Below are 27,096 nucleotides of genomic sequence, written 5' to 3'. Positions count from 1 at the left end.
ACGCCAGCTTTTGTCAGCCAGCAGGCGGGAGCGATATGTGTAGGACAGGGAGCAGAGGAGGGGGGCACAGAATGGATGCAGTAAAACTCAGTTTTAAGTGCCGTTAATGCCTTTAGAACATCCAATGCTGTCCTCACGTGCTGCATCTCCTGCAAGGAGCGCGGAGCTGGAAGGGGGCAGACATGTCGCTTAAATCCACAAATGCCACTTTGGAATGAGATACTCAGCCTCAGTCCACCCAGCAATGGAAGCGGCTTTAAGCCAAAAGAGGGGCAGTCAGGTCCCATGACGGATTTTCTCTGAAGGGCGGTGAGGCGCTGGCGCTCACAGAGCAGCAGCCGCCCCAACCCAGGCGGTACCCGAACGCGACGGGCGCCGCAGCGGCAGCCACACCCCGGGGGAGCGGCGCTGACAGCCCTCCCGCCCACGTGACCGCGCCTGGCCAATCAGCGCCGCCGCGGCCCTCGGCCCCGCGGGGGGTGCCGTCCTGTCCCGGCAGGCCTTGCGCGGCGGCGGCGGTGTCGGTAAGATGGCGGCCGTGAGTCTGAGGCTCGGAGATCTGGTGTGGTGAGTGCGGTGCGGGCCGACGGTGGGGCGGCGGGGCACGGCTCGGGCGTGCGGGTGGAGAAAGCGCCTTCTGCGGTGCCCAGGGGGAACGGCGCCGAGGCTTCGTTCGGAGCGGCGCAGAGGCAGGCGGGCGGGGCGGCGGCGGGGCTGCGCCCGGTTCGGCCGAGCGCGGCGGCGGGGCCGGGCCGGGCGGTGCCACCCCGGAGCCACGGAGAGACCGAGGCCCTGCGGCGGTTAGGGAGCGGTTGGGGACGGGTTCGGGAGGGCGGGCGCTGAGTTTCGCCGTTCCTCCTCACGCCGCCCCGGGGGATGGCGGCGGTGACGGCTGCCGGGCTCGGCGTCGAGGGGAGCGGGGTTCGGGGTGGAGCGGGGGAGCGGGACCGAGGGGCGGTCATTGGCTGGCTCGGCTGGAAATGCGGTCTCCTCTCGAGAGGAGCAAGAAGGAAAATAAGTAAGCGAGTGAGGTGCTGAACGAGTGCGTCAGCCAAGCAGCACAATAACATGGGAAAGCACCTTTTTGTTTTTTTTGCAGGTTAGGATGTTCTCCTTGAAGCTCACAGAAGCTCCTTCCCTTTGTCACTCCAGTTTTACCTTCCAGTAGTCGGAGAGCTGTGGTTTTGTATTTCCCGATCGGGAGAACTGAAGGGATTCCTTCGAGGCCTGTAAGCACTGATCTCCAAGTGCTTGGAGAGGCTCTCTTGAGGCTCTGCTTCACCGGACAGGTTAGGGCTTCCTGTAGGGCTCACAAAAAATAGCTAAGCACCACCACACAGGTCTGTGCGTTTGTCTCAGGTAAAAAGAAAGGCGTGCTCCTGGCTGTGTGACAGCTGCAAGTTCTCATCTGAGAAATGGACAGTGCTGTGAAGCTGTTTAAAAGTAAATAAAGCTTTCTTTCAGCACCATTTGCTTCAAACAGGCATTTGGGCAGTGCGGTGCGCTTGGTGTTGGAATGCAGATCATCCTGCTTTACTTTTGTACGTGACAGACTAGACAGCTACCATCCCTGGCACCATTGCAGAAGATCTATAGCAGTGAAACAGTAACACACAGAAAGCTTGAAGCATCTTGTTCAGCACAGGGATGGAAACGTGAGTTATGAGCTGTGAGCTTGGTTAAAGCTCTTGGCAGTAGCTCTGCCTGATCATCGCTACAGAATCTTCTGGGTAACATTCCCAACTCAGGAGGGGCTGGAATGCCTCTTTTTTGGAGTTTTTTGCTTAGGAGTTGGCAGGCTCTACAGACTCTCTCCTGCTTTCTTGCAAGGCACCAACCAAATGACTTCTGTGAGAGTACTGCAGTTGCTGTAGGTGGGAAGGGTAAGGTAGCAATAAAGCTGGCATGTTGTGATCTAAGGCCAACGTCTCTTCTATTCCTGTGTGGAAAAAATAGTTTTATTCAATTCCTGTAATTGAAACACGCACAAGTGTAGGAAGTAAACTTTTCTGCCTTTCTTCTGGCTTGTTTCTGTTTAGCACACCACCACGTGTGGTGACAAGCATCTGAAGAATGTGACAGTGGAACACCTAGTGCAGGGGTCCTGCCAGTTAGTGCTTCCCTGTGAGAACTTCTAAGAATCTCAGCTGTCTGAGCTGCAAATCCATCCCTTCTGTGCTTACCAGCCTGCTCTGTCCTGATGGGTGTAACTTACCAACCTAATCTTTGGTTTGGTTGCCTGCCTCGCTGCTTATCCCAGTTCCTTGTGAGAGAATATCCAATCTTACAAGAGCAATAAAAGCTGTAGCATCCAGTCTTCCAGGCAGTAGCTGTGCTGCTGCCGGTGTTCTTCTGACTTAAATTCTGATCGTGCAGCCAGTTCATGCAGGCTTTGAGGAGGCTCAGTTCAGGTGCAGGTATTGACCAGTAGCAGTGTGCCGAGTGCTCGCGCCTTGCCTCTCACGGTAGGTTTTGACTATCAGTTGTATTTCTCTCAGTATGAAAAACATGGAGTAATAGAAAGAGGGAGAATTGGGATGCTGTGGGTTTGTTTTCCCCCCCCCTCCCCCCCATCTCTGTTCCTGCTGCCTAATTCTTCCATTTCTCCCTAGGGGGAAGCTGGGTCGGTACCCACCATGGCCAGGAAAGGTGAGTTGGGTTTTTTGTTGTTGTTTTCTTGGTGGTTTTGTTTTTTCCTCTGCACAGACAAACCTTTACCTGAAAGCTTTTCAGTTAAAGATTAGGATTAGTTTTTGCTTTACTTTTTTTTATATACCATCCACATGGATCTGAACTGTGAACCAGTGGGGTTTTAATTGATGCAGAAGATCACCCTCTCACTGAGCTGTTAGCTCAGGTATGATGGAAAGCTGCATCCAGCACTGGAACTGATCGTTTTCCCCAGACCAACCCCTGTCAGCTTCTAGGAAGCATTCCTCTTCCATAGTTACTTGGTTAAAATAGTAGAAATAAAAAATCTACCTTCAAGATACTGTTTTAGAGCAGTGCTATTTAAGTAATAATTACAGATGTTGAGTGTGGTTGTTTTTATTTTTTGTTTTTTTGCTGATGAAAGTCCAGAAAGATTTTAAAATGGCACTTTTTATAATTATCATTTCCAATGAAGGACTTTGTTTTTATTTTTGGTGTATATATGAGGTGTGAGGGTGCTCACACAAAAGCACGCCGCGGAGGAAAATGCAATTAATGCAGCTGATGGCCATAAGCATTTGGTTTCACTCCTGTCTTTGGATCAGGTTAAGTCCAGGCTCCCCTGTGGTGTCACCTATGTAACAATGGCTGCTTTTCTCTTCAGCAGCACTTCACGCTTTACTCGCAGAGTAGTTTGCTTATTAAGAGCATAAAATATGACTCCTGAAGGTAGCAAAGAGGAACAAGTTCCCTTAAGTGCTATTTGGACTGATGAAGTTAGAGAGGTTCCTGACTTACCTGCTGGGAACAGCCTTGCTGGGGATTGGTGCTGCTGTGTAACTGGCATTTGGGGTTTTGTTCACTCTGCTGCTCATATCTAAGGGTATGTATGAGAATACACAGTTAACTGTAACAGATTCAAGTTGTCTTCGTAGTTAGGATTAAAAATAACTAAAAGTCTGCAAAAATTCTAATGCCAGGTAATGAAATCAGAGTATGATCTTTCATTATGTACTTTAACTGTCACTTTTAATTGCCTTCAGATTGTTAATCCACCTAAAGATCTGAAGAAACCTCGTGGAAAAAAGTGCTTCTTTGTGAAGTTTTTTGGAACAGAAGATCAGTATGTACTGCTTGTTCTCATCCCATGAAAATACTGCTCCATGTAACACGGTTTCTTTTTCTTTTAATGGAAGAAAGGTTTCCCAACACAGCAAAGTGTGGCTTTGTGAGAGTTTCATTGATCTATGTGCAAAGAAATCCATCTATCAGTGCATGCTGCAGCCACTTGTGGGTACAGACTTCTGTACTCGATATGTTGGGGTTTTAGTCGATGATGGGAAGTTGGGAAGTTCTTGGTAATCTGCCATTTCTAGGGGAGCAGGTGTGATGTGACTGGGTGAGCTTTTGGCATGATGCTGTTTGAGCAAGGTGCAGCTAAGGGCATTCGTGTACTGCCATGAAGAATAGCGTGGCTTTGTGCTTGCCACTCCTGATCAGAATGTATTTTCATGCCTGATGACTGGAAACGTTCTTGCTGTGCCTTAGGAAGACTCTGCAGCATTGGACTTTTGTAGGCTCCCTTTTTGCACAGCTGAATTTGTTGATTCCAAACATACCTGCACAATGAAATTTACAATTCAGAGTAAAAAAAACTGAAAACTTGCCTTTTGTGAAGCTGGAAATTATTTTGCTGGTTTTCACTTTTCCCCTTTGTTTGTTGCTATGTGGCATTAAGTGACATAATAGGAGTCTTTAAGTCATGCAATCCTGCAATCATTTGCAGAATTTTAGAAAACACCTTATTTTTGGTGGGAACAGAAGTAATGAATTGAGGCCAATTAATGAATGTTTCTTAAGGAAGCTGTTTTCAATTGAAAAGATGCTAAAGCAAAAATAATTTTAAAATATCAGTTGTCCATTTCAAGGCCAGGCTGGATGTGGCTCTGGGCAGCCTGGGCTGCTGGTTGGTGACCCTGCACACAGCAGGGGGTTGGAGCTGGATGAGCATTGTGGGCCTTTGCAACCCAGGCCGTTCTATGATTCTATGATTAAGAATTGAGATCTGTACTTGATGGAGCAGAAATGAGTGCTGCACACAAGTAGGAAGGTTTGCTGGGTCTGTAGTAATGTAAGGCAGGTGAATGTTGATTTGAAATCATATAGTCATATATTGATGGGTTTTTTTCTTATTAACTAACTTGAGCTCTCAAAGCTCTTTACAGAAAACTTCTTTACAGAAAGGGTAACAACCCCCAGGGAGGTGGTTGAATCACCATCCCTGAGTGTGTTTAAAAACCACTGGGATGTGGTACTCAGGGGTGTGATTTAGGATTGAGCTGTTAGAGTGAGGCTGTATGGTTGGGTTGTGGCTGGACTTGATGATCTTGAAGGTCTTTTCCAACCTGAGCAATTCTTTGAACCTAAGTTGAGGAAATTGTTTCTATCCTGTTAGCTTACTCTTGATTCTTGCATGTTGTGTTTGTGGATTAACCACAGGGATGTTCTGTGTTAAGAAAAGTTTGGAGAAAGTGGCTGTACGTCTTAAGGTTGTGTCACTGAGATGAGCAGTTTGGTTGCAGGTGAAGAGTTCAGACATACAAGCAGCTGGGGTTTGCTCTGTGTTTCTAGATTCTGGCTGGGGAAGAGGCAGCCATGTCAGACAGTGCTGCTGAATGCACACACCTGCAGGGCTGCCCCTCGCCCCCCTGCTGCTTGTGGGATTTAATCAGTTCCTGCTCCATGATTACTGCTTGCTTTGACTTGCGTACCCTGTCTGAAAATTGATTACAAATAAGTACTGTCTCTTTTGCTGCCCCTAAAATAAATAATGTTTTTAGACAGGAGAGAGAGAATCTTGTGTACCTGGGGGTTATGCTGGTGTTAGAGCCATGAGAAAATCCTTATCTTTGAGCAGAGTCACACAGACTTTAAATCGTTTCACTTAAAATGTTGATGTTGGGGGTAAAATTCCTTTTATTTTGTGTAAGTAAACTAATGTGTTTTACAATACTTTTCTTTAAGGTCTATGTAAACAGGGGGTGGAAATACCAAACTGACAAAAAATCACTACGTAATGAGCAGAATTAGGAATGGGAGGATGCAGAGCTCCTGTCACTGGCTGTAGCCCATGGCCTGATGAGCACACAGGCTTGTGCTGGTATTCCTGTTTTCCTGCATTTACATCTTTCTGCCCTTCCCAAGTATGGAAGGTGATACTAACGTAGCATTGATCAAATTTCATGGATCTTCTATCAGTGCCTTGCTGTGCCAAGGTTTAACAGGTGGCTGTTTGGGCACAGGCCCTTCACTCTTTGTCACCTTACAGGTGAAGGCGGTGCTTAGCGGTGGGTAGAGTCAGTGGCTGGGTTACCAGCCAGTTTGTCAGTGATAGGTGATCTCAGAGCATGGATGGTCTGTTTTCTTCTGAGGAATTCGGAAACGCCACCATTTCAGACTGGGGAAAGGCTCTTTCCTTCTGACTAGCATGGTTCCAGTTTCCCCTACCAAAGATTAAGGAGAAAGCTGCTTAACAGTGAGAACTGATTTGCAGCGTGACTGCACATGTGAGCGGAGTGGTTGAGTGAATGAAAATGTTCTGTTTGGCAGTGCTTTTGCTGCAGTGTATAGATAGGCACTGGTTGTTTTTGAAATCTGAGTGATTTGGGGTACAACTGTCAAGAAAATGCACTGCTTTAGCTGTAACCTTGGCCGTGGTACGTGCATGAGGTGTACATGCTAATTTTACTGGGCTCAGTTTAGTGGTGAAAGGAATACGTTACCTGGAAGGCTCTGTGCAGCTGTGGTGAGAGACACAAAAAGGAGAGTAGAGGGCAGTCAGACTGCTCTGTAAGTGTGGGCTTTTGAGAGTTCCTGCTGAGCTCAGGGTTCTGTGTTTGCTCAGTTGCTAGAGTTGCTCTGTTGCTTTCAGGCTGGTAGATTTTCTAGAAGAGAACTATTTTTACCCATGGAAAAGGAATTTGTGTTTTGGTTTCAAGTGTGACACATGCTCCTGTACTGTGTGGCAGAGCAGGCCAGCTGGGTGTTCACAGCAGTAACGTAATGTCCGTGTCCTATTCTGACTGACTTCCTTCGTTGTGGTGCACAGTGCTCATGAAATGCCTCTATTCACTTACTCTCCAATAGTGAGATTTTCTGAGTCTGTCTGGGACTTACCTTCCTGAGTATCTGTCCTCAGGCTGACTTCACATTAAAATGATTCTTCATCCAAAATCGATAACAGCTGATATTTCCAGCCCACAGAAGTGACAAGTGTGCAACAACATTCAGTTACTGGAATTTAAACCTTCCTAAATTGCAATGGAACTTTGACCTCTTATCAGCATTTCTAGCTGTACTTCTTAGTCTGGAAAATAAAAAGGGCTTTTCCAGGCTACAGTCTTGTCACATGAAATATTGGTTCAGCATTCTAGTAATCAAGGGCAGCGGTGTAAGGACTTAGAAGTTGGTATGCGTGCTTCTTTCTTGCTGTTAGTTGGTAGGATGACCAGGCTGGCAGGCTCGTAGTCTGCTAATGTTCCATAAATTCTCAGTGCATTCCATCCAGGTGCAAATATTCTTAGGTTTCATGGCCTGTTTGGAAACCATTTGACCTTTTCTAAGCTAACTACTTAACTGGAAGCAGCAGGAAGTCTTGCAGGCTGTGAGCACGCACTCACACACACACACACACACACACACTGTAGAAATGCTGTGATAGCTGTATAGTCTTGTAAGTCATGTATCAGAGTCTTAATAGGAAACTGGAGCAGCCCACTCTTATCAGAGCACCTTTCTGAAGCATCAGTACAAAAGTAAACAATCTCACTAGAAGTGCTGGGGTAAGGGGTCACTTCCTGTCTGTAACATCAAAGAAAAATGGGAGGAAGCTTGCAGTCCAAGGTAAATAGAGTCATCTGCAGCCAATTTGCGTTAGGCCCAACAACTTCAGCACAGACTTCTGTCTTCTCATCCTCCATATGCTGCTGTGATGCCAACACGTTTGCTCTTACGCCACTGTTCTCTCTGTCTTTTTAGGGAGAGATAAATTATTGGATGTAGTCTTTACAAAGCATTCTTTGAGATCCTGACATCAGAAGACACTTGGAGTTTGTCAAGTGTTGGATGTGACGCTTTGGGAGTCTAAGAGCCAGAGGTTATCAGAGAATCACAGGATGGTTTGGGTTGGAAGGGACCTTTCAGAGCATCTCGTCCCAACCCCCTGCTGCAGGCAGGGACACCTTCCATAGCCCAGGTTGCTCACAGCCTCGTCCAGCCTGGCCTTGAGTGCTTCCAGGCAGGGGGCATCCACAGCCTCACCGGGCAGCCTGTGCCAGTCTCTCACCACATTCAAAGTAAATAATTTCTTCCCAATATCCAGTCTAAATCTCCCCTCTTCCAGTTTAAAGCCATTTCCCCTTGTCCTGTTGCTACCTGCCCTTATAACAATTCTTTCCTCAGCTTTCCTGTAGGCACCTTCAGATCTGGGAAGGGCTATAAGTTCTCCCCAGAGCCTTCTCTTCTCCAGGCTGAGCAGCCCCAGCTTTCTCTCAGTCCCTTTGTAGGGGAGGTGCTCCATCCTCTGATCATCTTTGTGCTTTCCTCTGGACCTGCTCCAACAGCTCCATGTCTTGGACACAGTACTCCAGGTGGGGTCTCACAATATCAGAGGAGCAGAGTCACCTCCTTTGCCCTGCTGGTCACACTTCTCTTGATGCAGCCCAGGGTACGGTTAGCATTTTGGGCTGCAGGCACACATTGCCAGCTCACGTTGAGTCTTTCATCCTCTGACATCCCCAAGTCTTTCTCCTCAGGGCTGCTCTCGAGCTGTTCTCCACTATAGGCTGGGCAAACAGAGGGTTAGTTTGCTGCTGTTTTCAGCTGGCATAGCCCATACAGAGCTCCGTGTTGCTCTAGGCAGGCTGCTGTGTGCCAGAGCCAGCTGGATTGTTAGACATCTCTCAGCAGAGTGCCATAACTGAGCATTACTGTAGTCAGAACTTTTTGGCCCTTTGCTGCTGGTATCTCTGAAGGTCCGCCGTACATTTTTCATTATTACACACTTTTCTCAGCATTGGCCTGCTGCTTGTTCTTTTGCTAAATGCTCCTTCCTTTCAGTTGTATGATTTAACGTAAATGAGATCATTTTTGTGCTGCTTTTAAGTTTCCTTTAAAAACTGGATGTGATAAATCAGAGAGCTCAGCTGTTTGATTTTACTCATCATGATGCCAGTTCTGATGAGAAAGTGCAGCATTCCATTTTCACGTCACAAAATCCATCTTGATTTTCTCCATCTGGCTTCTTGTGTGCTAGCTAACACTGGCTACTTCCAAACCCAGGCTGTTCTCTTGTGATTTTTGTAGCTGGCTGTGTTAGCACTTAGTGTGGGCCTCTCAACTGGCACAGTGTAAGCTTTGCAAACTTTCCCATGCTCCAGTAAGTAAAAGAAATTTGGAGGTAGTGCCACCATTGAGCAGAGCTAACTGTAAGTTCTGCCAAATGTGGGTACATGGGGCACTTCTGCCACTTCCATCTCTCCAATTGTTCAGGCTGTCTTTAGGAAGTGGTGTCTTCAGACTGGAAAATGGCTAAAAGCAGCATGCTTTAAGGCCTTGTTACCTGTACTGAATCTGTTCCCTCTTTCTTTCTTCTATGCCACCATTCTCCGTGCTGCTCTTGGTCACATTCACACTTAGCTCTGCTTCACCGTGATCAATTTTGTTTGTTGTTCATGACTAGAATGTGGATTTTTATGAGGGTTTTTCTAGGAATGCTATTTTGGAAGGGATGAGAAAGGGCATGGAGAAATTAGCAGAGAAGACCATTACCAAAATGTAGATTTTTAACACCTTTTTCACTTCGTATTTAACCCATTCTTTCTGGGCATTGGATGACTGTACCACAGTATGAATACAGTCTCATCTTAAAATGTGACAGCTTTAGTGATGTGATGTCACTGATGTTTTCCTTTTTTAGGATGTTCATTCGTTGCTGAGTTGTAGTTCCTTTTATATGTTGCATCCTGGAGACCTCTTCTATAAATAATAGCTGTGAGGTCATTGCTTAACAAAAACAAGAGATCCTTTGCAGAAACGTGAATGAATATGCTTGGTGGAGAATGGTTTAGTTTTCAGGTGTCTGAAACACACAAATGCTTTATGGATGGACGTGCAGTGTCAGAAGACTCACTGTACCTTGCAGAAGGGCCTCCAAGTAGGTGGCACACCAAGGATAAACTGGAAGAAACCCCTTCTGTTTATCTTCCCTCGAGGCAGCACTGAAGGCTGTTTCTTACTTGTGAGTTTGCCTCTGATATCTTGGGTGATTGCAAGTGCTGAAATGCACCTTGTAAGCCAGGGAGCAGAGAGCTTTGTGCTTCAGGCTTTCTCCATTCCAGTGGAAAAAATAGTGGGGGGAAGAAAAAGTAATAAGCTTGTGCAGTGGAAAGGAGTAGTGTGTGCAGATAGAAACATGAGAGAAAGTCTTGGAAGAAGAGATGCTTCCTATTCTGTAATTCGAATCTGGGAACAACATTTCATGTGCCTTCTTACAGTGTACTGGCAGATTTTATTTCCTTTGTATACACAATGGGATGACTTAGTGTGGGTTGATGTTGCGTAGTACCCAGGTATGCTTTGTCCCTGAGAGTCACAGAAAAGGCCTTTGCATCTCAGTGGATGTTAGGATATGTCACTGTGAAGCTCGGGCACGTAGGAGGAGTTCCCTGAGTAGCTGCTGACTGCAGACTCCAGTCTGAAAACAACAATTTGACTTTCTATAGCACGTTAAGTCAGTTATTATGAAGATGATGTGAACTAAGCAGAAAGATTCAGCTTGGTGTGCAAGAGAATACTGAGTTCTGCTTCCAGGCAATGACAGAATTGTGGTGTAGGCTATATGGCACTGTGGGAAGGATGCTGCTACTTCTGCAGTCAACTCCATCAGGGGACCTTACCTCTCCCCACATGGGACACAAAAAGTTTCAGTCTATCTTCAGCGAGCTGATTCCTAGCTGGAAATAATGATTACTAGAGCACAGTGTGTTTGAGCAAGGGATTGATGACTTTTAACAGCACTATGAACGGGTTAATACTACCAAATATGGTGGCATGTGATTGTGGATGTTCCTCCTGGTGGTACAGGAGAGGTCACTGGTCAGCCTTTGTTCTGAACAGGTACCCTTGATCACATCTAAGGGCTGGTCTGCTGATAGAGTGTCAGTAGTGCTTAGAGGGGAGTAATGCTAGCAGAATGTGATGTGTAATGTGAGGGAGAAACCAAGTGAAAGTGCCAGAAAAAAGTTCTTAGTGAATGCAGGCGTTGCAGTCCTTCATGCTGTGGAAAGCTTGTCATTGATTGCTCTGGACAAGAAATGTGTAATTATTTCAAGGAATTGGGTGGTTGAGGAAGCTGCTGTTGGAGAATATAACTGATTTTTTTTTTTTTTTTCCTGTTTTCAAGTGCTTGGATCAAGGTGGAACAGCTGAAGCCTTATCACCTGCACAAAGAAGAAATGATAAAGATTAACAAGGGTAAGCGCTTCCAGCAAGCCGTGGATGCTGTGGAGGAGTTTCTTAGAAAAACCAAAGGCAAGGACCAGGTGAGTGAATGGCTTCTTCTTTACTGTGTGCATAAAAACAAGTCTTCAAGTGAATGATGGTGAAACACATTTTTATTTGAAAGGAGTTGATTATTTCTGGCAATTTGTTGGGGAGGATTTTGTTTTCATTTTTGTCTTTTCTTTTTTCCCCCCAATTTAAAATTTTTATTGTTTCCTAACCTCTCCTCTTCCCCGTTCAGTCTTGTCTGATGAGGGGTGAAAGACTTGTTACACTGATGGAGACACAGAAGAGGCTAATTGATCTGCTTATGATGAATTTATAAATCAGTCTTAACCTTGGACGTGGATGATAGTACCAATTTTACTGTTAGTGGAAGTGCATACGTGTGCATGCACTCCCACTGGGTCTTCAGATGTCCTGTGCTGTTACTCAGTGACTCAAAGTAAGTGTTTTTACAGGTCAGCTAACAAGGAACTTCACTCACCGACTTCAGGGGGCTAGCAGTCTAGTTTTCATGTTCCCATGCTGTTGGTTTGCCTGATAGTAAACAGCACGGGGTCCTTCGCATCCTTGGTTTTGCATGAAAGTCATTCTAGCTCTTCTCTTCTTTCCTTACCGTCTTCTATTCTGTAATCTCTCAGGCATCTTCCCATAACTCCAGTGAAGAGAAGAATCGGCGTAATTCCAGCGAAGAAAGAGGCAAGCAATCTGCTGGCGAAGAGAAACGCAAAGCCAGTTTGTCTGAAGGGAAGTTGAAGAAGGGCACAGGGGAAGGAAAAAAGAGGGTCTCTTCTGTATCGTCAGAGAGAGGATCAAAGTCACCTTTGAAAAGAGCCCAGGATCAGAGCCCCCGAAAGCGGGGGCGTCCACCCAAGGATGAGAAGGTTTGTGTTGTGCATGTCCGCCAGTGCCCTCTGTGGACTTTGCAGGTGGACTTAGGGATGACTGGCACCTTAACTAACAGGCCAGTGTGAAGAGTATCAGTTCAGTACCAGATTTTTATTTTTTTTTTAAGCTCTTCCATGTTGCTTCTTCTAGACCAGCTGGCTGTCGGATACCTTTGACAAGCACGTTGTTGATTCTTCACGTGCATTTTTAGCAGTTAGTTGCTTTGAGTGGCTCTGGTCATCTCTCTGAGAGGGCTTTGAGAGCTGTCTCATGAGACTCCACCTTCCATCTTACTACCCCTCAAATTCAGTTGATGCGGGGAGGATTAGTGAGGAGGTGTGGCTCTTCATCTGATTTCCGACTTTTCCCTTCTCATCTCATCTGCTTTGTATGATCAAGTGATTTATAGTCTCTTAACTTCACCCTCCATGCTTACTGAGGGTCGGATGTTCTTAAGGACTAAGGTGTGAAGAAGAAATTTGTGTAGCGTGGGAATAATGCACCAGAAGAACTAGTTGTATTCATTTCCATTTCTGTGCTGTGGAATATGTTTCCATTCTCCATTATAAAGGTCCAGCACTGGAGCATCATTATTTTATCCTCGTTACTTCCCTTGTTTACTTCTGAGTGTCATGACAGAAGCAGTAGCCAGCAATTTTTTGTCTACTGTCATGCAGAGTACTCATCTTTATTTATTGTGGAGCTCCCTGTTGTGGTCCAGATCTTTCTTGTCCAGATGGATAGAAATTTCAGTGGATTACTACAATGCACGTTCTTCACTGGAGACTGTACCTGAAGACTGTTGGGAGGCTTCAGCTGATGCTACAGCAGTGTGCTTGCTCACCGCTGCTTCAAAGGGACTGTGCTGCTCTGTGCCTCGCAGCCTTTGCTTTCGGTGTTTCAGGATCCAGTTCAAAATAGTTGGTTTCCATCTCCTGAATTGTTACAGGATTGGCCTTAACAGGTTGAACAGCAAACTCTTGATGCCTTGGTGGTGAAAATGAAGCTGGTCGTAAGAGATGCTGGCTTTCTTTGTTTTTTTAAGCCAGTTTCTGTTAAATCACATCATGTGAGCCCATCAGTTTCTCCTTTTGAGGGAATTGGAAGAAGGGGAAGTTGGATCATACAGGTGAATTACTGTTAATTGTGGATCTTTTGACTGCAGAAGAACACTTTATGAGCACCTTAGCTTACCCTTCTGCGATGTTGCTATAATCACATCGTATCTTTGAATGTATCTGTTATGATGAAGCCCTGGACCATTTTTCCCCTAACACAAAATGCTTTTTTGTCTTTGAGGTAAATTCAGTCCAAACTAACCAAAATGAATGGTGGGGGAATTCCAGTAGTGCTGGCACACTGCATACTTAGTTTTTATTCTGTGAGCTGCCTTGGGGTAATAGAGAGAGCTTTGAGTGACTGAATTATGGCGCTAGAAATTTTTATGGGAAGCTGCAAGTGGAGTGGCTTCCATCAGCTTGCCACAAAGAGATTGCCAGCTAGGGGATGAAAGCCTTGCTGCAGACTGAAAGTAAGCTAGTTTGTGTAGGAAAGTAACTGTGCAAGTTTTGAAGGGCAGTGTACTGATGATTAGAGGAATCGCTGTGAAGTTCCAGCAGCACTGCCACAACGCTGTTTCAGTCCATGACACAAATTTGAAATCATACATTCTGATTACCTGGGTCTCATGACTTCCCAGAATTATTAGTGCTAGGGGAAATAAAATGTTTGTCCCTGTTCTGAGTTACTGCAGTGTTGGTATTTGGGATGTATTTTTTCTTTTTTTGGCTCATTTGCTTTGTTCAGTCACAGTTCAGCTACCTTTCCAAGCACTCAGGATGCATAAAATTCAAGGATCCAGTTTTTACTGAGGTGTGGTCTGTCTAGAAATGTCCTGTAGGCATACATGTTCATTCAAATACTCTCATTTTCGAGTTTATGTGGATATTTTCAAAGGACCAATGTGACTACTTATGTATCAGAGCAGATTTCGTCCTTGCTTTGCCAGTTGAAGCAGCTATGTGCTCTTCAAAAAGAGAATTCTAGTGTACAGTGGCACTTTAAGGTTAGAGGCTGATGTCTAAGTTGTCCTTGCTATCAGATGAAACGTTTGTATCAGTGTCAGTTACCTCCAGCAGCCTTGTTCTTCCTTGCTTTGTAAACAGCACTCATCTCTGGTGGTTCTTTGTGGACACTGAGGCACACTGTGCATTTGCAGGAAGTGCATTTCATTTCTGAATCTTCATCTCAGGAAGATTACACAATATATAGAAGCCCTGCACGTTCTCTTCATAAATCATAAAGACCTATGTTTTAATCTTTACCTGTGGAAATAAGGATGAACAGATCAAAATTTAACAACAGTAAAGTAATGGTGCTTTAAGTGTCATCGTGACATGTTAAGGGATGGGAACAGTCCATGTATGATTTCCAGTGTCATGCATTCTGGAAACTACAGCAGGTGTGACTGTATGAGGTGCACACTTAGAAGGTTTTCCTGCTAACAGGTAGGCTGCTGCCTTTTTTTTTTATCAACAGTGGAGGATGAGGAACAGCTCAAACCTTGTCTGACTGCAGTGATGTTCTTTACCCATTTGTTCAGATTTTTGCATCCACCAGAGGGAAATGCTGGATCAAGTGTGTTCATTTGTGTAATCATGCAATGAGCAGAGAAACAAGTGTGATAATTCCTGTTACAGCTTCTGGAAAAACTGTTCTTCGTATGTAACTGGTTGAATTTTGTTGTTGACAGTTCTTGGTTTTTTTGTTCTTGGTTTTTTTTGTTTTTTTTTTTTTTTCACTTTGCATCACCTGTGTTGATAATACACCTCGTGCTTGAAATATGACCACTTGTGGAAAGGCATGCATAGTGCTTTTCAAAACTGTGTGTGTGCTCTTGCAATCATTTTGCTGTTACCAGCCACTTAGTCAGTTTGTAAGCTATTTCCTGATCTCCTTTGTATCTTCTCAGGATCTCACAATTCCAGAGTCAAGTACAGTGAAAAGAGTGATGACTGGAACAGTGGCTGGATTTAAATGGCCACCAAGCGTCAGTGAGGTGAGAAACCCTGGGCTGGCTTTACAGCATGGTTCTGCAAACTTAGTTCCTAGCTGAAGATGATGTAGAACCTTTTGTTTCCAATTTGAAATGGTGGAGTTCTCTCTTCTGCTTAAGGTGCTTTCTTTGTCATTCTGTGGTATAACAAAGCTGGGCAGTACCTTTGGGCAGCTAGGAAGTATGTTGGAAAGTGAGATTTTTGTCCTTATGGAGCAGTCTGCAAATTCACACCTAACTGTGCTACATGTGTTTTTGCACTTCTGATTTCAAAACTATTTCTGTGACTGGCTTTGCAGAACTGGAAGAGAAGACTTGGATAGGCTCTCCGTGTCTGCATAATGTGATATTGGATGGTTTACTTCAGTTTCCTTCATAATCAGCTTTCATTTTGTACTTAAGTAATTAAATGATCAAGCAGAGTAAGAAGAGTGCAACTCTAGGCTAGTGCTTAGAGTGTTCATTGGAGAGATGAATGCTCCAGCTGCCCATCACGTGACTGCTAAGATTAATGTTCAGCCACTACCCACCATGAGTATGTTTTAAGGAATTCCTTGGAAGCTGGAAAGTGTTTTTATTTCATTAGGAGAAGGAGGTGGGATCTGGGACTACAGATAAGGAGAGGCTACTTCTTCCCTTGTTAATCCTGCTGATAGTTTCGTTTTGATGTTCCTGCAGAAATTGAGAAATAAGGGATTTAACTTGAATGGCTTTGCTTTTGCAAATGAAACACAACGTAAACTGCTGTATTGAAACAAACTGCTTGGTCCAGCTGTCATGCATTAAATATTTCCCACCTGAAGTTATTACCGTGCTGCTCGGGAGAACAGGGAATAGTGATGTGGTTGCTCAGTGACGCTCTGGGAATGTTTCTGAGTCTGTACTTTTTCTCTGTAGCCTGTGAAGGACAGTGACCCACACTTTCATCACTTCCTGCTGAGCCAGACGGAGAAGGTGAGGATTGGGCAGACAGGATCATTCTGCTGATTGCTCTAGCTTGGCATCCTGCCCTTTGCTGGGATGAAGGTCTAAATACAAGGAGATACATAACCAGCTCTGGAATTGCGTTCCTTGGGGCCTAGTAGCAATGAGGCTCTCATGTGCTATCTGACCATTTGGTTACATCCCGGCATTTAGGTTTAGGGTGATTGGCAGTGAGGACAGCAGATAGTTCTAGATATCAAAGATGACCTGGCACCAGGATTCGGCAGACTTGTTCTGTTAAATTCTGCAGATTAAATATGAGGGCTAGAAGGTGATGTTTTACTAATTGCAGCCCTGTTCTTTGTTTGACGGTTATCCGTCCAATTTCTTCATCTGTATGAATTTGTTAATTAACTGAATATGGCAAGGAAACTGTCCCTGACTAGAAAAGCTCCATGTAAAATGTAGCCAACTTTAGAGTCAAACCATGCAGGATTTTATATTCAGCCTGTGAATGTCAGGAGGAAAACAAAATATCAAATTGAATGAAAAACAGTTCATATCCGGCTGAGGATCTGTGCAGAGACAGATTAAGAGCAGCTCAGAATAAGCAGCCTGAGCAGGAGCAGCCTTCACCACACTGTTGTAAGCCATGTGCTGCCTTAGGTTAACAAAAACGCTTTGCCTCAGCAGCTCCAGTGACATAATGAGCACCGGTATGGAGCTCTGCAGCAGGCTGTAGAGATCTGTGTTCTTTGATTCAGGTGTGAGAGTGGGGATATGCTGTATCCTCATCGCTGGAGTGCCTGCCATGTGAGCTACAGAAAGGATTTTGTAGTCCCTGCATCAGAAAACAGTCTGAATTGTTGGAGTAGGTAGGAAGGGAGGAACTCGGTATGTTACAATAGGGTTTTATTTTCTCTGGTTGAGGGAAGCCTGAGAGCTTTCCTGTGCTGCAGATGGTGTGTGGGTGAGCTGCCTGTTTTCTTTGTAGCGAGGATACGGTCTGTTTGCTCAGCAGAGCAGATCAGCACTGTCCTTCCCCTGAATGCTTTGTTTTATCCGTACAGCCAGCTGTCTGCTATCAAGCCATCACAAAGAAGCTGAAGGTTTGTGAAGAGGTGAGACAGATGTTTGCTTTGATGGATTTTCTGTATTATCACGAGGACTGGCAGTTCCTCCAGAGCTGTATGGTCCTTTTTCTTCTTTCTTCAGGAAACAGGATCCACCTCCATCCAGGCAGCAGACAGCACGGCAGTCAATGGCAGTATCACACCCACAGACAAAAAGTAAGATCTCCAACGCACTTCAGCCATTTCCCTTCTTTTTCTCCTTTCCATCTCATACATGCAGCCATTATCCAGCTTGTCACTGAGAATAAATAAACCTAACATTTCTCTCTAGAGATCTCCTCTGTCCTTGTGTGAAACACTCATTTGGGTGGAGGTGGGAGGGAGGCAGCTAAAAGCAAAACAGGAGAACAAGGTCTGCCCTGGATGTACTTGCATCTCGGTGCTCTCCTGCAGTTGCCCTTTTCCTGCAGGGCACGTTGCAGAACATGAAGAAGCAGTCTTTCTGAATGCCATGTGGGGCAGGACGATAAAAGGATATCTTTCTCCAGTGGTGCATGGCAGTTGACTAGGGCCGTGTTATTGCTGCCCTGAGCGCGTAGAAGGCGAGCGGAAGAGGGAGGCTCCCAGCACAGGAGCTTTGCTATGCAGCACGTGAGCTTTCTGGTTTCTTCTAACGTCCCCGTTCTCCTTTCTGGAGTGAGACGAGCCTCACTCGAGCTTCCTGTTTCACTCTGTAACTTCCGCTGTGTTCAAATTGCACTCGGCCTTGCTGTTTGCTGTTTGCCGTTGGGTCATTTCTCATGGGATATCAATTCTCAGCTGTACTCAGGGGGAACCAAAATAACGATGAAGCTGTTCAGGTAAAATAGTCTCTCAGGAAAGCATGGCACAGAGCTGGGTTGGGAGAGGGAGAGAGAGAAGGTCTGTTTCAGAGCTTTGTAAATAGGTGGACATTAAGCTGTTGAAGGAGCCTGTGGTGACTCGTGATCTGTCTGAGTTAGTCTGCTCTAACCAAAAAAAAATAATGGCTGGGAGAGTAGAGGTGACTTGAGAAAGCCATAGTGCAGTGTAGCATGGCTAGTTATGAAGAATTACATTTTGGGGATTGTGAGGCTGAGGTTACATCAGACATGTAAGTGAACGATTCAGAAATTCCTACTGAGATTGTGGCTGGGTATGAAGCTTGCTGCAGCAGAGACTGCCAGAGAGTTCCAATTCCAGGTAATTATGGAGATGAAACTTGTTAGTTTTGTTGTCTTTTTCTTGAAATGAGGGGAGCAAAGTTCTCCCCATCTTAGGAGAGGGAAGGCAGCAGTTACCTGGGATTATTCTCATGTTGACCTGTACAGGACTACTACTATTTTTTTTGTTGAATTGCAGCTGTGGAGAGGTGTTAGGCCTTTGGTCTGTGTGTGGTGCATAGTACAGTAGTTCTTTCTGAGTTTTGCTGAAGTAAAAGTAGTAATGTATCATTCAGTAGTATAAACAAGTCATTGTATGCATGACTTGGTTCAAAAATCAGAAAGCAAATTAGAGAAGCACCTGCTGATATGCAGTTGACCTCTTTTTCTTCAGTACAGCAATGGCTAGTAATGGAAAGTACAAGAGCAGCAAATTTAATCAAAAGAAAACTAATGAAGAACCAACAGCCCCTCAACCTTTAGCATTCAACTACTTTTCTGAAGCAGACTTAAGTCTTTCTAGAGGAAATCGTTGGCGATGCTTAGTATGCAAAACAAACACTGGCTTGCTGTTATAGCACAGTGTCTTCCCAATTTGGAAGTCCTGTTCTGGCTGTGGCTGTGTTGTAGTCTGGTTTTTGCTGGTTGTGTTCCAGGTTTTGCTCTTGATCGCTTCCAGGATCAAGGGAAGCTGACAACAATTTCTTATCTGTTAGATAATCCCTTCCTTGCATTAATGCTTCTCCCTTCCCTTTAGGATAGGATTTCTGGGACTTGGTCTGATGGGAAGTGGCATCGTCTCCAACTTACTGAAGATGGGTCATACTGTCACTGTCTGGAACCGGACTGCTGAGAAGGTAGGCATGTACCTTAGATATAGACAGTACTTTCCTTTTTTAAACATGTTCCTACTACCTCTGATCACCAATCGCTGGTGCCTCGGAGAGGATGCTCAAGAAACACAGGTATGTTTGCCACCTTGTTTTATTATTATTTCCTGAGTGCTTGTGGCCACTTCACACTAGAAGCTGTGAATGGTTCCTACCGTGTTGCTGTTTTGATGTTAGAAGTTGCAGCTTTGTGTCCCTGTTGAGGACTGCAACATAAAGTTCTCCCTGGGCATATTCCTGATTCAGGTAGCTAAGTAATTGTGTTTTGGAGCTTGACAAAAGGACCATATGCTGGGAAGTTGAGCCCAGGAGTGGTGTGGTGAGATTTTCCTCTTGACCACAGCTTCATCTACACATCCATTGTGCTGTTTGCAGTGGCTGAAGATTGTGTGGCAAACATGCTGTGTCATGACATGAGACCAGGTTAAGAATATTCCTTTTCAGTGTTGAAATGGAGCTAAATGGCTACACAGTTGTGTTCTAGCAACTGTAGTGGAGGAGAAAACATGCACGTGTCAACTGTATTGTAAAATAGCAAAGGGTTTTTTAAGGATGTTTTCTAACTACAAAACAAGGGGTAGGGTGGGAAGGAGCTAAGAATTTGAAACAGCAGCCCTTTAAAGCCTGCGTCAGTCTCAGCTGCGCATATCCTGTTTACTGTTCAGCAACTGGTTCTGTTTACCAGTTCTTTTGCGCTCTCTCCTAAAAACTGCAACATTCAATCTCTTACAATTTATCACCTAAGCCTTCTCTCTTGTGCATTTGTTTTGAAGCTCTTCTCTTGAGGGTTCAGGAAAGCTGCAGAGGAGCCCCTTGGGTGTAGGAGATGAACCAACAAAACCCAACCTGAATTTACTGAATAATTAACACACTTGACTCATGCTGAGTCTGGCAGTAAAGTTTGTTTCATCAAAATGCTAGGGAACCCATTTGGTTTGTACTTAATTTTACTTACGTTTCAATTTGTGACTTTTGCAGTGTGATTTGTTCATCCAGGAAGGGGCACGGCTGGGAAGAACCCCTGCTGAAGTTGTCTCCACCTGTGACATCACCTTTGCCTGTGTATCAGATCCAAAAGCAGCAAAGGATGTAAGGATTAGCTCTTGTTCTTCCTCCACCGCTGAGCGCTAGTTCTGATTCCTACTGGTGAAGGTAGCCTGGTTTATTGCAGGTGCTGGGCAGGACAAATAAGTCACCTTGTTTCCCAACAAAGTCATACTTACCTCCCTCCCTTTTACTGGCAGAAAGATAATCCACGGGGGTTGGGTTTTGATATCGTTTTAGAAGACTGCCACTGCAGCGCCAGGCTTTCTTGGACTTGGAGGGTTTGAGTTTCTTTGCAGACACCCTATTGCTTTACCGCTCTTCTGTTCCTCACAGCTGGTGCTTGGTCCGAGTGGAGTGTTGCAGGGCATTCGACCAGGGAAGTGCTATGTGGATATGTCCACTGTGGATGCAGATACAGTCACAGAATTGGCCCAGGTAATCAGCTGCTCCTACAACACTTGTGACTCAGCAGCATTACTGCAATGCTTGTTTCAGGCTTTAAGCTATTGATGATACAGATGTTTTGTAAGATTTCTTGACTTCTTCTAGAGGAGACTCAAGTCTCAAGCAGGTGAGACAGAATGAATTGTCACATCTTGACCAGTGAACAGAGCTGGATAAGATGTACTCTACGACAACAGCAAAGCCTCTGGAGTTGTCAGGGCTGTCAGGTGGCACCAATGTGAACTGCCTGCTGAGTTTTTAACCCTATGGAAGTATTTACTTAGTATAGATTTGGTACAGATCTGGTATTCTGTAGCAAACTGGAGAGGAATGCAGTCTGGATGCGTAGGTGTCCTTAAACTGATAATAATCTTATTTTAAGTGCCCTGGTTATGGGGAAAAAGTGCCTTCATATTTCACTCTAAAATTTTTTAAAGGGAGGATTGACATAGAAGTGTTTTGATTTACTTCTGGCATGGCATTTTTTATTTCTTCCTTGACGTCTTGATGATTATCCTCAGCCCTTAAATGAGTGTGTTTTATTGCAGAAAGAAGGGAAGATAGCGTTGGTCAAGTTTTAAGCAGAGATGCTGTAGTAATGCATAACACAGGAATTTGGAAAGTGCATAATCACACACATTAGTAAACGTCTGTCCAAGGGGTTCTGTCAGAGGCCTTTCATCTCTGGGGAAGAGGAGTTAAATACAAAGCAAATAATCTGAGAGTGCTATGCTGTACACAAAGCACTGTTTCTTGGCCATTACAGGATGCCATGGCAGAAGCACATAAGCTCAGCTGCTGAAAATATTCACCATTAAGATAAGAAGTGTTGCTGAGAATGAAGGCAACTTTTGTGCTCAGGCACACCTTTCATTGCGTCGTGCATCATGCTAGATGTATTGCAGTGCTTCCCTCTCCTGTTATTGTGTCTAAGCTGTTTGTGCTTTAAAATTCTGTCCTCAGACAGTGCTCAATGCCTGCTGTTTGTGCACTGCTAACCAGAGATACTATTTTTCCAGGTGATAGTGTCCCGGGGTGGTCGCTTTTTGGAAGCACCAGTCTCAGGAAATCAGCAGCTATCAAATGATGGGATGCTTGTGATCCTGGCAGCTGGTGACAGGGGTTTATATGAGGACTGCAGTAGCTGTTTCCAAGCGATGGGGAAGACCTCTTTTTTTCTAGGTAACTGACACACCGAGGGCCTGATAGCAGATTCTTAGTCAGTGCAAGGACTGGGATATTCAGGAGGGAGTCTGAGAGGCATATGTATCATCTCTGTAGGCTGCTGACAAGAAGGACTGGCTGCTGTCTGTCTCCACAGGCAGCATGGGAAACCAGCCCGCTCCTCTGGAATTCTGCCAGCTTCAGAGCCTTCAGACTAAGTTTTCTTTTTTGAACATTGTCTCATTTTGGAGAATCTGTGGTGCTTTTTATTTTTAAATGATACTTTAATTTCTCCTGTTGTTCAAGTGCATGGGAAACAGCTAAGTTTTCCAGAGCCTGTAAGGAGAAGGTGTGAAGTGTTTGGGATCAGTATGGAAAGTGTAGTAGAGTTAACAGTGTGTGGGGTGGGGGAGCAAGGCTGCTGCATCTGTTCTGGAGGAATGTTCAGTGCTGTGTTTTGTTCCAGGTGAAGTAGGCAATGCTGCCAAGATGATGCTGATTGTGAACATGGTCCAAGGCAGCTTCATGGCTACGATAGCAGAAGGACTGACTTTGGCTCAAGTGACTGGTCAGTCCCAACAGACCCTTCTGGATATCCTCAATCAGGGACAACTTGCCAGCATCTTCCTGGACCAGAAGTGCCAAAGTAAAGTTCTCTTTGTTGTTTTATTATAGGATGTTTGTCACAGTCTGTCGGTTTCAGTTAATGATGGAAAGAAGAAAATCATCCCAGCTTCATCAGCCTAGGGTTCTGAGTGCTTTAAGCATTCTGAAAATGAACAGCTGAGTTTTATTCATTAACCTTTACAGACAGAAGCTCTGAGAATACATCTCATGCTGTGCATTGTCTACAGCATGCTCAGGTCTTGAGTTGACAGTGATGATTTCATTGGGATGGGGTAATAAGTGAAGAGGAGGGCAAGCTGCTTAGAAATCTGAGCTCGCTTTGTCAGTGGGCAGAAGTGATATTATCTGCTGTGGTGGGATGAGGATACAAAGCAGAGAAAAAGAAGAGCTAAAAGCAGTGTTCCTGGTGATCACCATGGGAAAGTGAATTAGGTGTTGAATTGCATGACCTTGCAGTGTGATAGGCTTGATTTACTTTTGTCATGCTTATTTTTTGCTTGCATTCCTCTCAACAGATATCTTGCAAGGAAACTTTAAACCTGATTTTTACCTGAAATACATACAGAAGGATCTTAGATTAGCTATTGCACTGGGTGATTCTGTCAACCATCCAACTCCTATGGCAGCTGCTGCCAACGAGGTGAGTGCTGTTTCTCAGTGTTTGTTCAGTAGGCGGAGTTAGAGCTGTTTGTCACCAAGGGACAAAATCTGAGAGTTATGTGCTGTCTGAGAGAAAGGAACAGCAAATATTCTGAGTGGGATGGAATTTGATTTCATTTGATGGTAGAAGCTCTTAAAGTGTTACATCAGTGAAAACAGATGACCTAAAGAAAACCTGGAGTGTTCTGATCCGTGCTGCTGTTTTTACTTGAAGCACTGCAGTTTTCTGGTTTGTAGTGATCAGGAAAGTAATTTTTCTGCTAGGGAAAGGCTTTCTGTAAGAGCAGGCACTGATCCTTTTCTATTTCTCTTCTGTAGGTCTATAAACGAGCAAAAGCGTTGGACCAATCAGACAACGACATGTCTGCAGTGTACAGGGCCTACATCCACTAGGCTGCACCATTCTTACTGTTAATACTATGATTATTGATTAATATTATTATGATACTGGGTTTTAACTCTGGACCAGTCCATCTCTGTCTCTCCATTTCCTTTTATACACAGACTTTGAGATCTGCCATGGAGGCAGCTGCTGCAGTCGGCCTTCCCCTGGTGGCAGAAGGGGGGGAGGAGGGGGCTCGGATTGTTGCAGTCTAATTAGAAAATCCATGCCATGCACTGACAGTCATGGAACAGAACAGTGGCGGCTTGTTCAGAAGCTCTGAGGCAACTCTGCCAGAAATCTGCTGCTTGGCTGCTTTTATTTTCTTCTTTGTATGCTTGTCCAAGATGCTGTTTCTAACGATCCCCTTTCTCCTTTGCTGTGAAATAATGCGTGTGTTGGACTTTTTGCATCAAGGGGAACAGGTGACTACATCCCATCTACCTGTGAATATCTGTAAAGTCCTTGGTCCCAAGTAAGGTGAGGAGCATTCCTGTTTGTCACCCACTGTTTGAGAACAAAGCACCTCCCGTGGAGGAGAATGACAGTTCCAGAAGGTAATGGGGTTGCATGCAACACTGTCTTGATTCTGTTTCTTTTTAAACTTCCACCTCCCCGGCACCTTGATGGAGGAATTCCTCATATTGTTGAGAACAGATTGCATCCAAGTCTTCCCCTGTACAGACAACTCTAGCATAGGGAACACAAACCTTACTGAAAATGGGAGAATACCAGTGTAGGTAAGTGTGGCCTCCTAAAAGGCTAATGGCAGCTGCCCACCCCACAAACAGCATGGGAGCTTCACACAGATTTGCATAAAAGCTGCAAGAGAAACATTCAGCTTAAAACTTAGCCAGAGGTGTTTAATTTGGTGAAGGAACAAACTTTAGGGGGTTGCTCCTGGCCTTAGTTTGTGCTGCTTTACTATTTGCTTTCTTTTTTTTACCCTAGAGTCAATAATTACAAAGGCGTCTTGGATTGTAGCAGAGTCACAAGCAGAGTGATGAGTCTGAAAGGTGTGAGGGGAATGATCATGGTGCCAAGAGATGGATGCTCCTGAGCTCCTTCCCGTGCTATCTCTGGCCTTTTCATGGTCATTTTATCTGTTAACCTGATTGCCCATCTTCAAAGGTGGGGGATAATTACCTACCTCACAGGGATATTTTGTGTAATGATTAGTGATCTTTGTATGTGTCAAACTTTCCACAAGTATTCTTAGTGTTACTACTGTGAGTACAGCACTAGCACAGCATGAGAATATTCCCTGTACTTGTGACTCTGCTTGTGGCCAGGTACCAACTTCTAGGAAGACTGGTGGATATAATGGGAGGCTAATAATGCTGCTGAGCTGTAGTCTAAACATGTGGGACTTGAACTGCAGAGGCCAAAGCTGAAGAGCAGAGATGATCTCCGTTGGTAGCAGAGCAACCCAGAGTCCAAAGGATGCCTGTCTGTAAAAAAATGCACAGCGCGTGTTTGTTTATTTTTAACCTCTCAGTGTTAGCCTTTTAGGAGGATTCTTCCATTTTAGATTTGAGAGTTAGTAAAATGCCAGTAAGAAATGTTATTGTCAGAGTTGCTGCACAGTGGCACAATCTCCTCCCTTCGACTGGGATTCTGAAAGGAAAGGAAGCAAATTAAAGTTAGACCACGCTGCTCTAAATCCTTGAGGTCTGCCCCCTCTCACCATCTTATTTTTCTAGGAACTTAATGGCTATTTATGGAAATTTTCCTGTGGCTTAGGATTTCTTACCGATCCTGCTATCTGCAGCAAGTGTATGTGGTTCAGGGGCACCTTGTTAAGAAACAGAGGAAGTTATCAGGTTCTTTGTTGTGAGATGTGACATCTAACATCTAATGCTATAAATGTTACTTGGGTGAATATTTCTCCTGCTGCAGTCACCGTTACATGTGGGCTAATACTGTGTTACGCATTGTGTCCTGTGGCAAACATCTAGTAATAGATCTGTTAGGCATTTCTTTGCCCGTTTGTCAGTGGTATCTCTGAGCAGTATTAGTTATGCATACATGTTTCTTTGGCAATACAGCTGTCATCCTGCATGTAGATATTCATATTAAAGGCACATATAAATACCCAGGAAAAGCGCCCATCGGCCTGCTTCCGACCTTTACACATTTCCCATCTCACAGAGCTGTTAGCATCAGCAGACCTTGATTAAAAACACTGCAGTTAGGAAATCACGTATTCAGGGCATCTGCGGATAACTGTGTTTTGTGGGCAGGGGATAAGCCCACGTGTCTTGCAGCTTAAGGTGTGTTTGGGAAATAAGGGAATGGGAGGTGCTGTCCCAGACCCACTGAGCACAGAACTGTTGCAGGTCAGTGCAGCAGTCCCTTGGAGTATATTGAAGAATGGGTCGGAGTGGGTGTCGTCAAGGAGGGGGTGTTATCATCTCTTTTTACTCCACGGTGCTTCTGCTAACTGTGGGAATGCAAGAGGAGCTCTCAAGTCTCACGACGTGCATTGCAAAGTGAATTCAGAGAGCCATCCATGTGAGAGGGATCCCAAGGCGCATCGGAGCTCAGGTCTCATTTCCTAGAAATGCTGCCTTTCTCAGAGCAGAGGTGGTTCTTCCTGTGGGTGCTGCCAGCTGTTCCTGCAGCCTCTGGCTGCCTTTGTGGTGGGGAGGCGGGCGCAGGCTCTGTAGGGGGCTGGGAGTGGGGCAGGGAGCTCGGGAGTGGATGCAGAGAAAGGAAGAGGGGTTAAATGGTGGAAAGTGGGCTGTTGGCAGATGCTGTGTGAGGCTGACCGTCAGCTTTGCTTGGGTTCTTTTATTTATGTCTGTCGCCTCCAAAGGTGAGTCTTGCTCTGTTCCTAGGCCTGAGGTCCGGGGAGGGGGGAGCTGTGGATTGAGAGATGCTCTGATAAAACTGGCTAGTCAGTGTTGTCTTAATATTGTTGACAATTCTGTAAAGTTCCTTTTTACGATGATTTGTTTTAGCAAATTGCGTTTTTTTGACTCCCTCCTTTTTAAAGAGACAATGTGACACTTGTGAGAAGCTTGTAAGAAAAGCAGTTTCTTTTCTTCTCAATGATAGATCCTATCATTAATTAAGGTTGTGAATTTTTATTTTTTGCCTTGTTTTTAATTAACATTTGTCATTCAGAATAGGATGTGTGAAGATGTTTAAATGGCAAATCAAAAAGATTTTTTGTGCAATTAACAAAGCTACTGGCGAAAAGAATAAAACCTTTCTTGGTAACACGACGTTGTTGTGGCCGTTTCTGCAGGCTATCTCACTGCTACGTCAGCGTTGAAGGAGGGGGAGCGCTGCTCCCGTCCGTAATGCTGTGAGGCGGCTGCAGGACAGCACAGCCCTGCGGGCGCCGTGGCCCCGCCCCGCTCCGCCCTTCTTCCCGCGTCACCGCTGCGCCTCAGTCCAATAAGGGAGGAAAGGAGCTGGGCGCGTGATGGCAGCCAATAGGGGAGGGAGGAAGCGGTGTTCCTTGCGGGGCGATAGCCAATAGGGAGTGTGGGGCGGAAGTGGACGCTGATCGACAGCCAATAGAGCGTGGCGTGGGCAG

General features: G+C 45.1%; 1 protein-coding gene across 5 annotated transcripts; it reads left to right on the top strand.

The window, feature by feature from the left end:
- The first annotated feature begins 460 nt into the window (after positions 1–460).
- On the top strand, positions 461–26,779 carry GLYR1 (glyoxylate reductase 1 homolog). 5 transcript variants are annotated; one of them, XM_052680607.1, is made up of 17 exons: positions 461–567; positions 1,100–1,229; positions 2,613–2,649; positions 3,696–3,775; positions 11,114–11,252; positions 11,856–12,098; positions 15,074–15,160; positions 16,055–16,111; positions 17,152–17,202; positions 17,297–17,370; positions 19,093–19,192; positions 20,204–20,314; positions 20,606–20,707; positions 21,736–21,898; positions 22,347–22,526; positions 23,023–23,147; positions 23,486–26,779. In XM_052680607.1, exons 5-17 carry the CDS (start codon positions 11,166–11,168, stop codon positions 23,558–23,560), a joined length of 1,455 nt encoding a protein of 484 aa, XP_052536567.1. In that variant the 5' UTR covers positions 461–567; positions 1,100–1,229; positions 2,613–2,649; positions 3,696–3,775; positions 11,114–11,165; the 3' UTR covers positions 23,561–26,779. The 5 variants fall into 5 exon arrangements, with proteins under 5 accessions (XP_052536567.1, XP_052536566.1, XP_052536564.1 ...); XM_052680606.1 differs by having other exon boundaries at positions 1,100–1,289; XM_052680604.1 differs by lacking the exon at positions 1,100–1,229 and having other exon boundaries at positions 471–567.
- The last annotated feature ends 317 nt before the right edge of the window (positions 26,780–27,096 follow it).

The sequence above is a fragment of the Tympanuchus pallidicinctus genome, unplaced genomic scaffold (assembly GCF_026119805.1).
Source record: "Tympanuchus pallidicinctus isolate F22 unplaced genomic scaffold, pur_lepc_1.0 scaffold18, whole genome shotgun sequence".
NCBI lineage: Eukaryota > Metazoa > Chordata > Aves > Galliformes > Phasianidae > Tympanuchus > Tympanuchus pallidicinctus.
The sequence above is the reverse complement of the archived record's forward strand: the minus strand, read 5'-3'. Positions and strand labels throughout refer to the sequence as shown.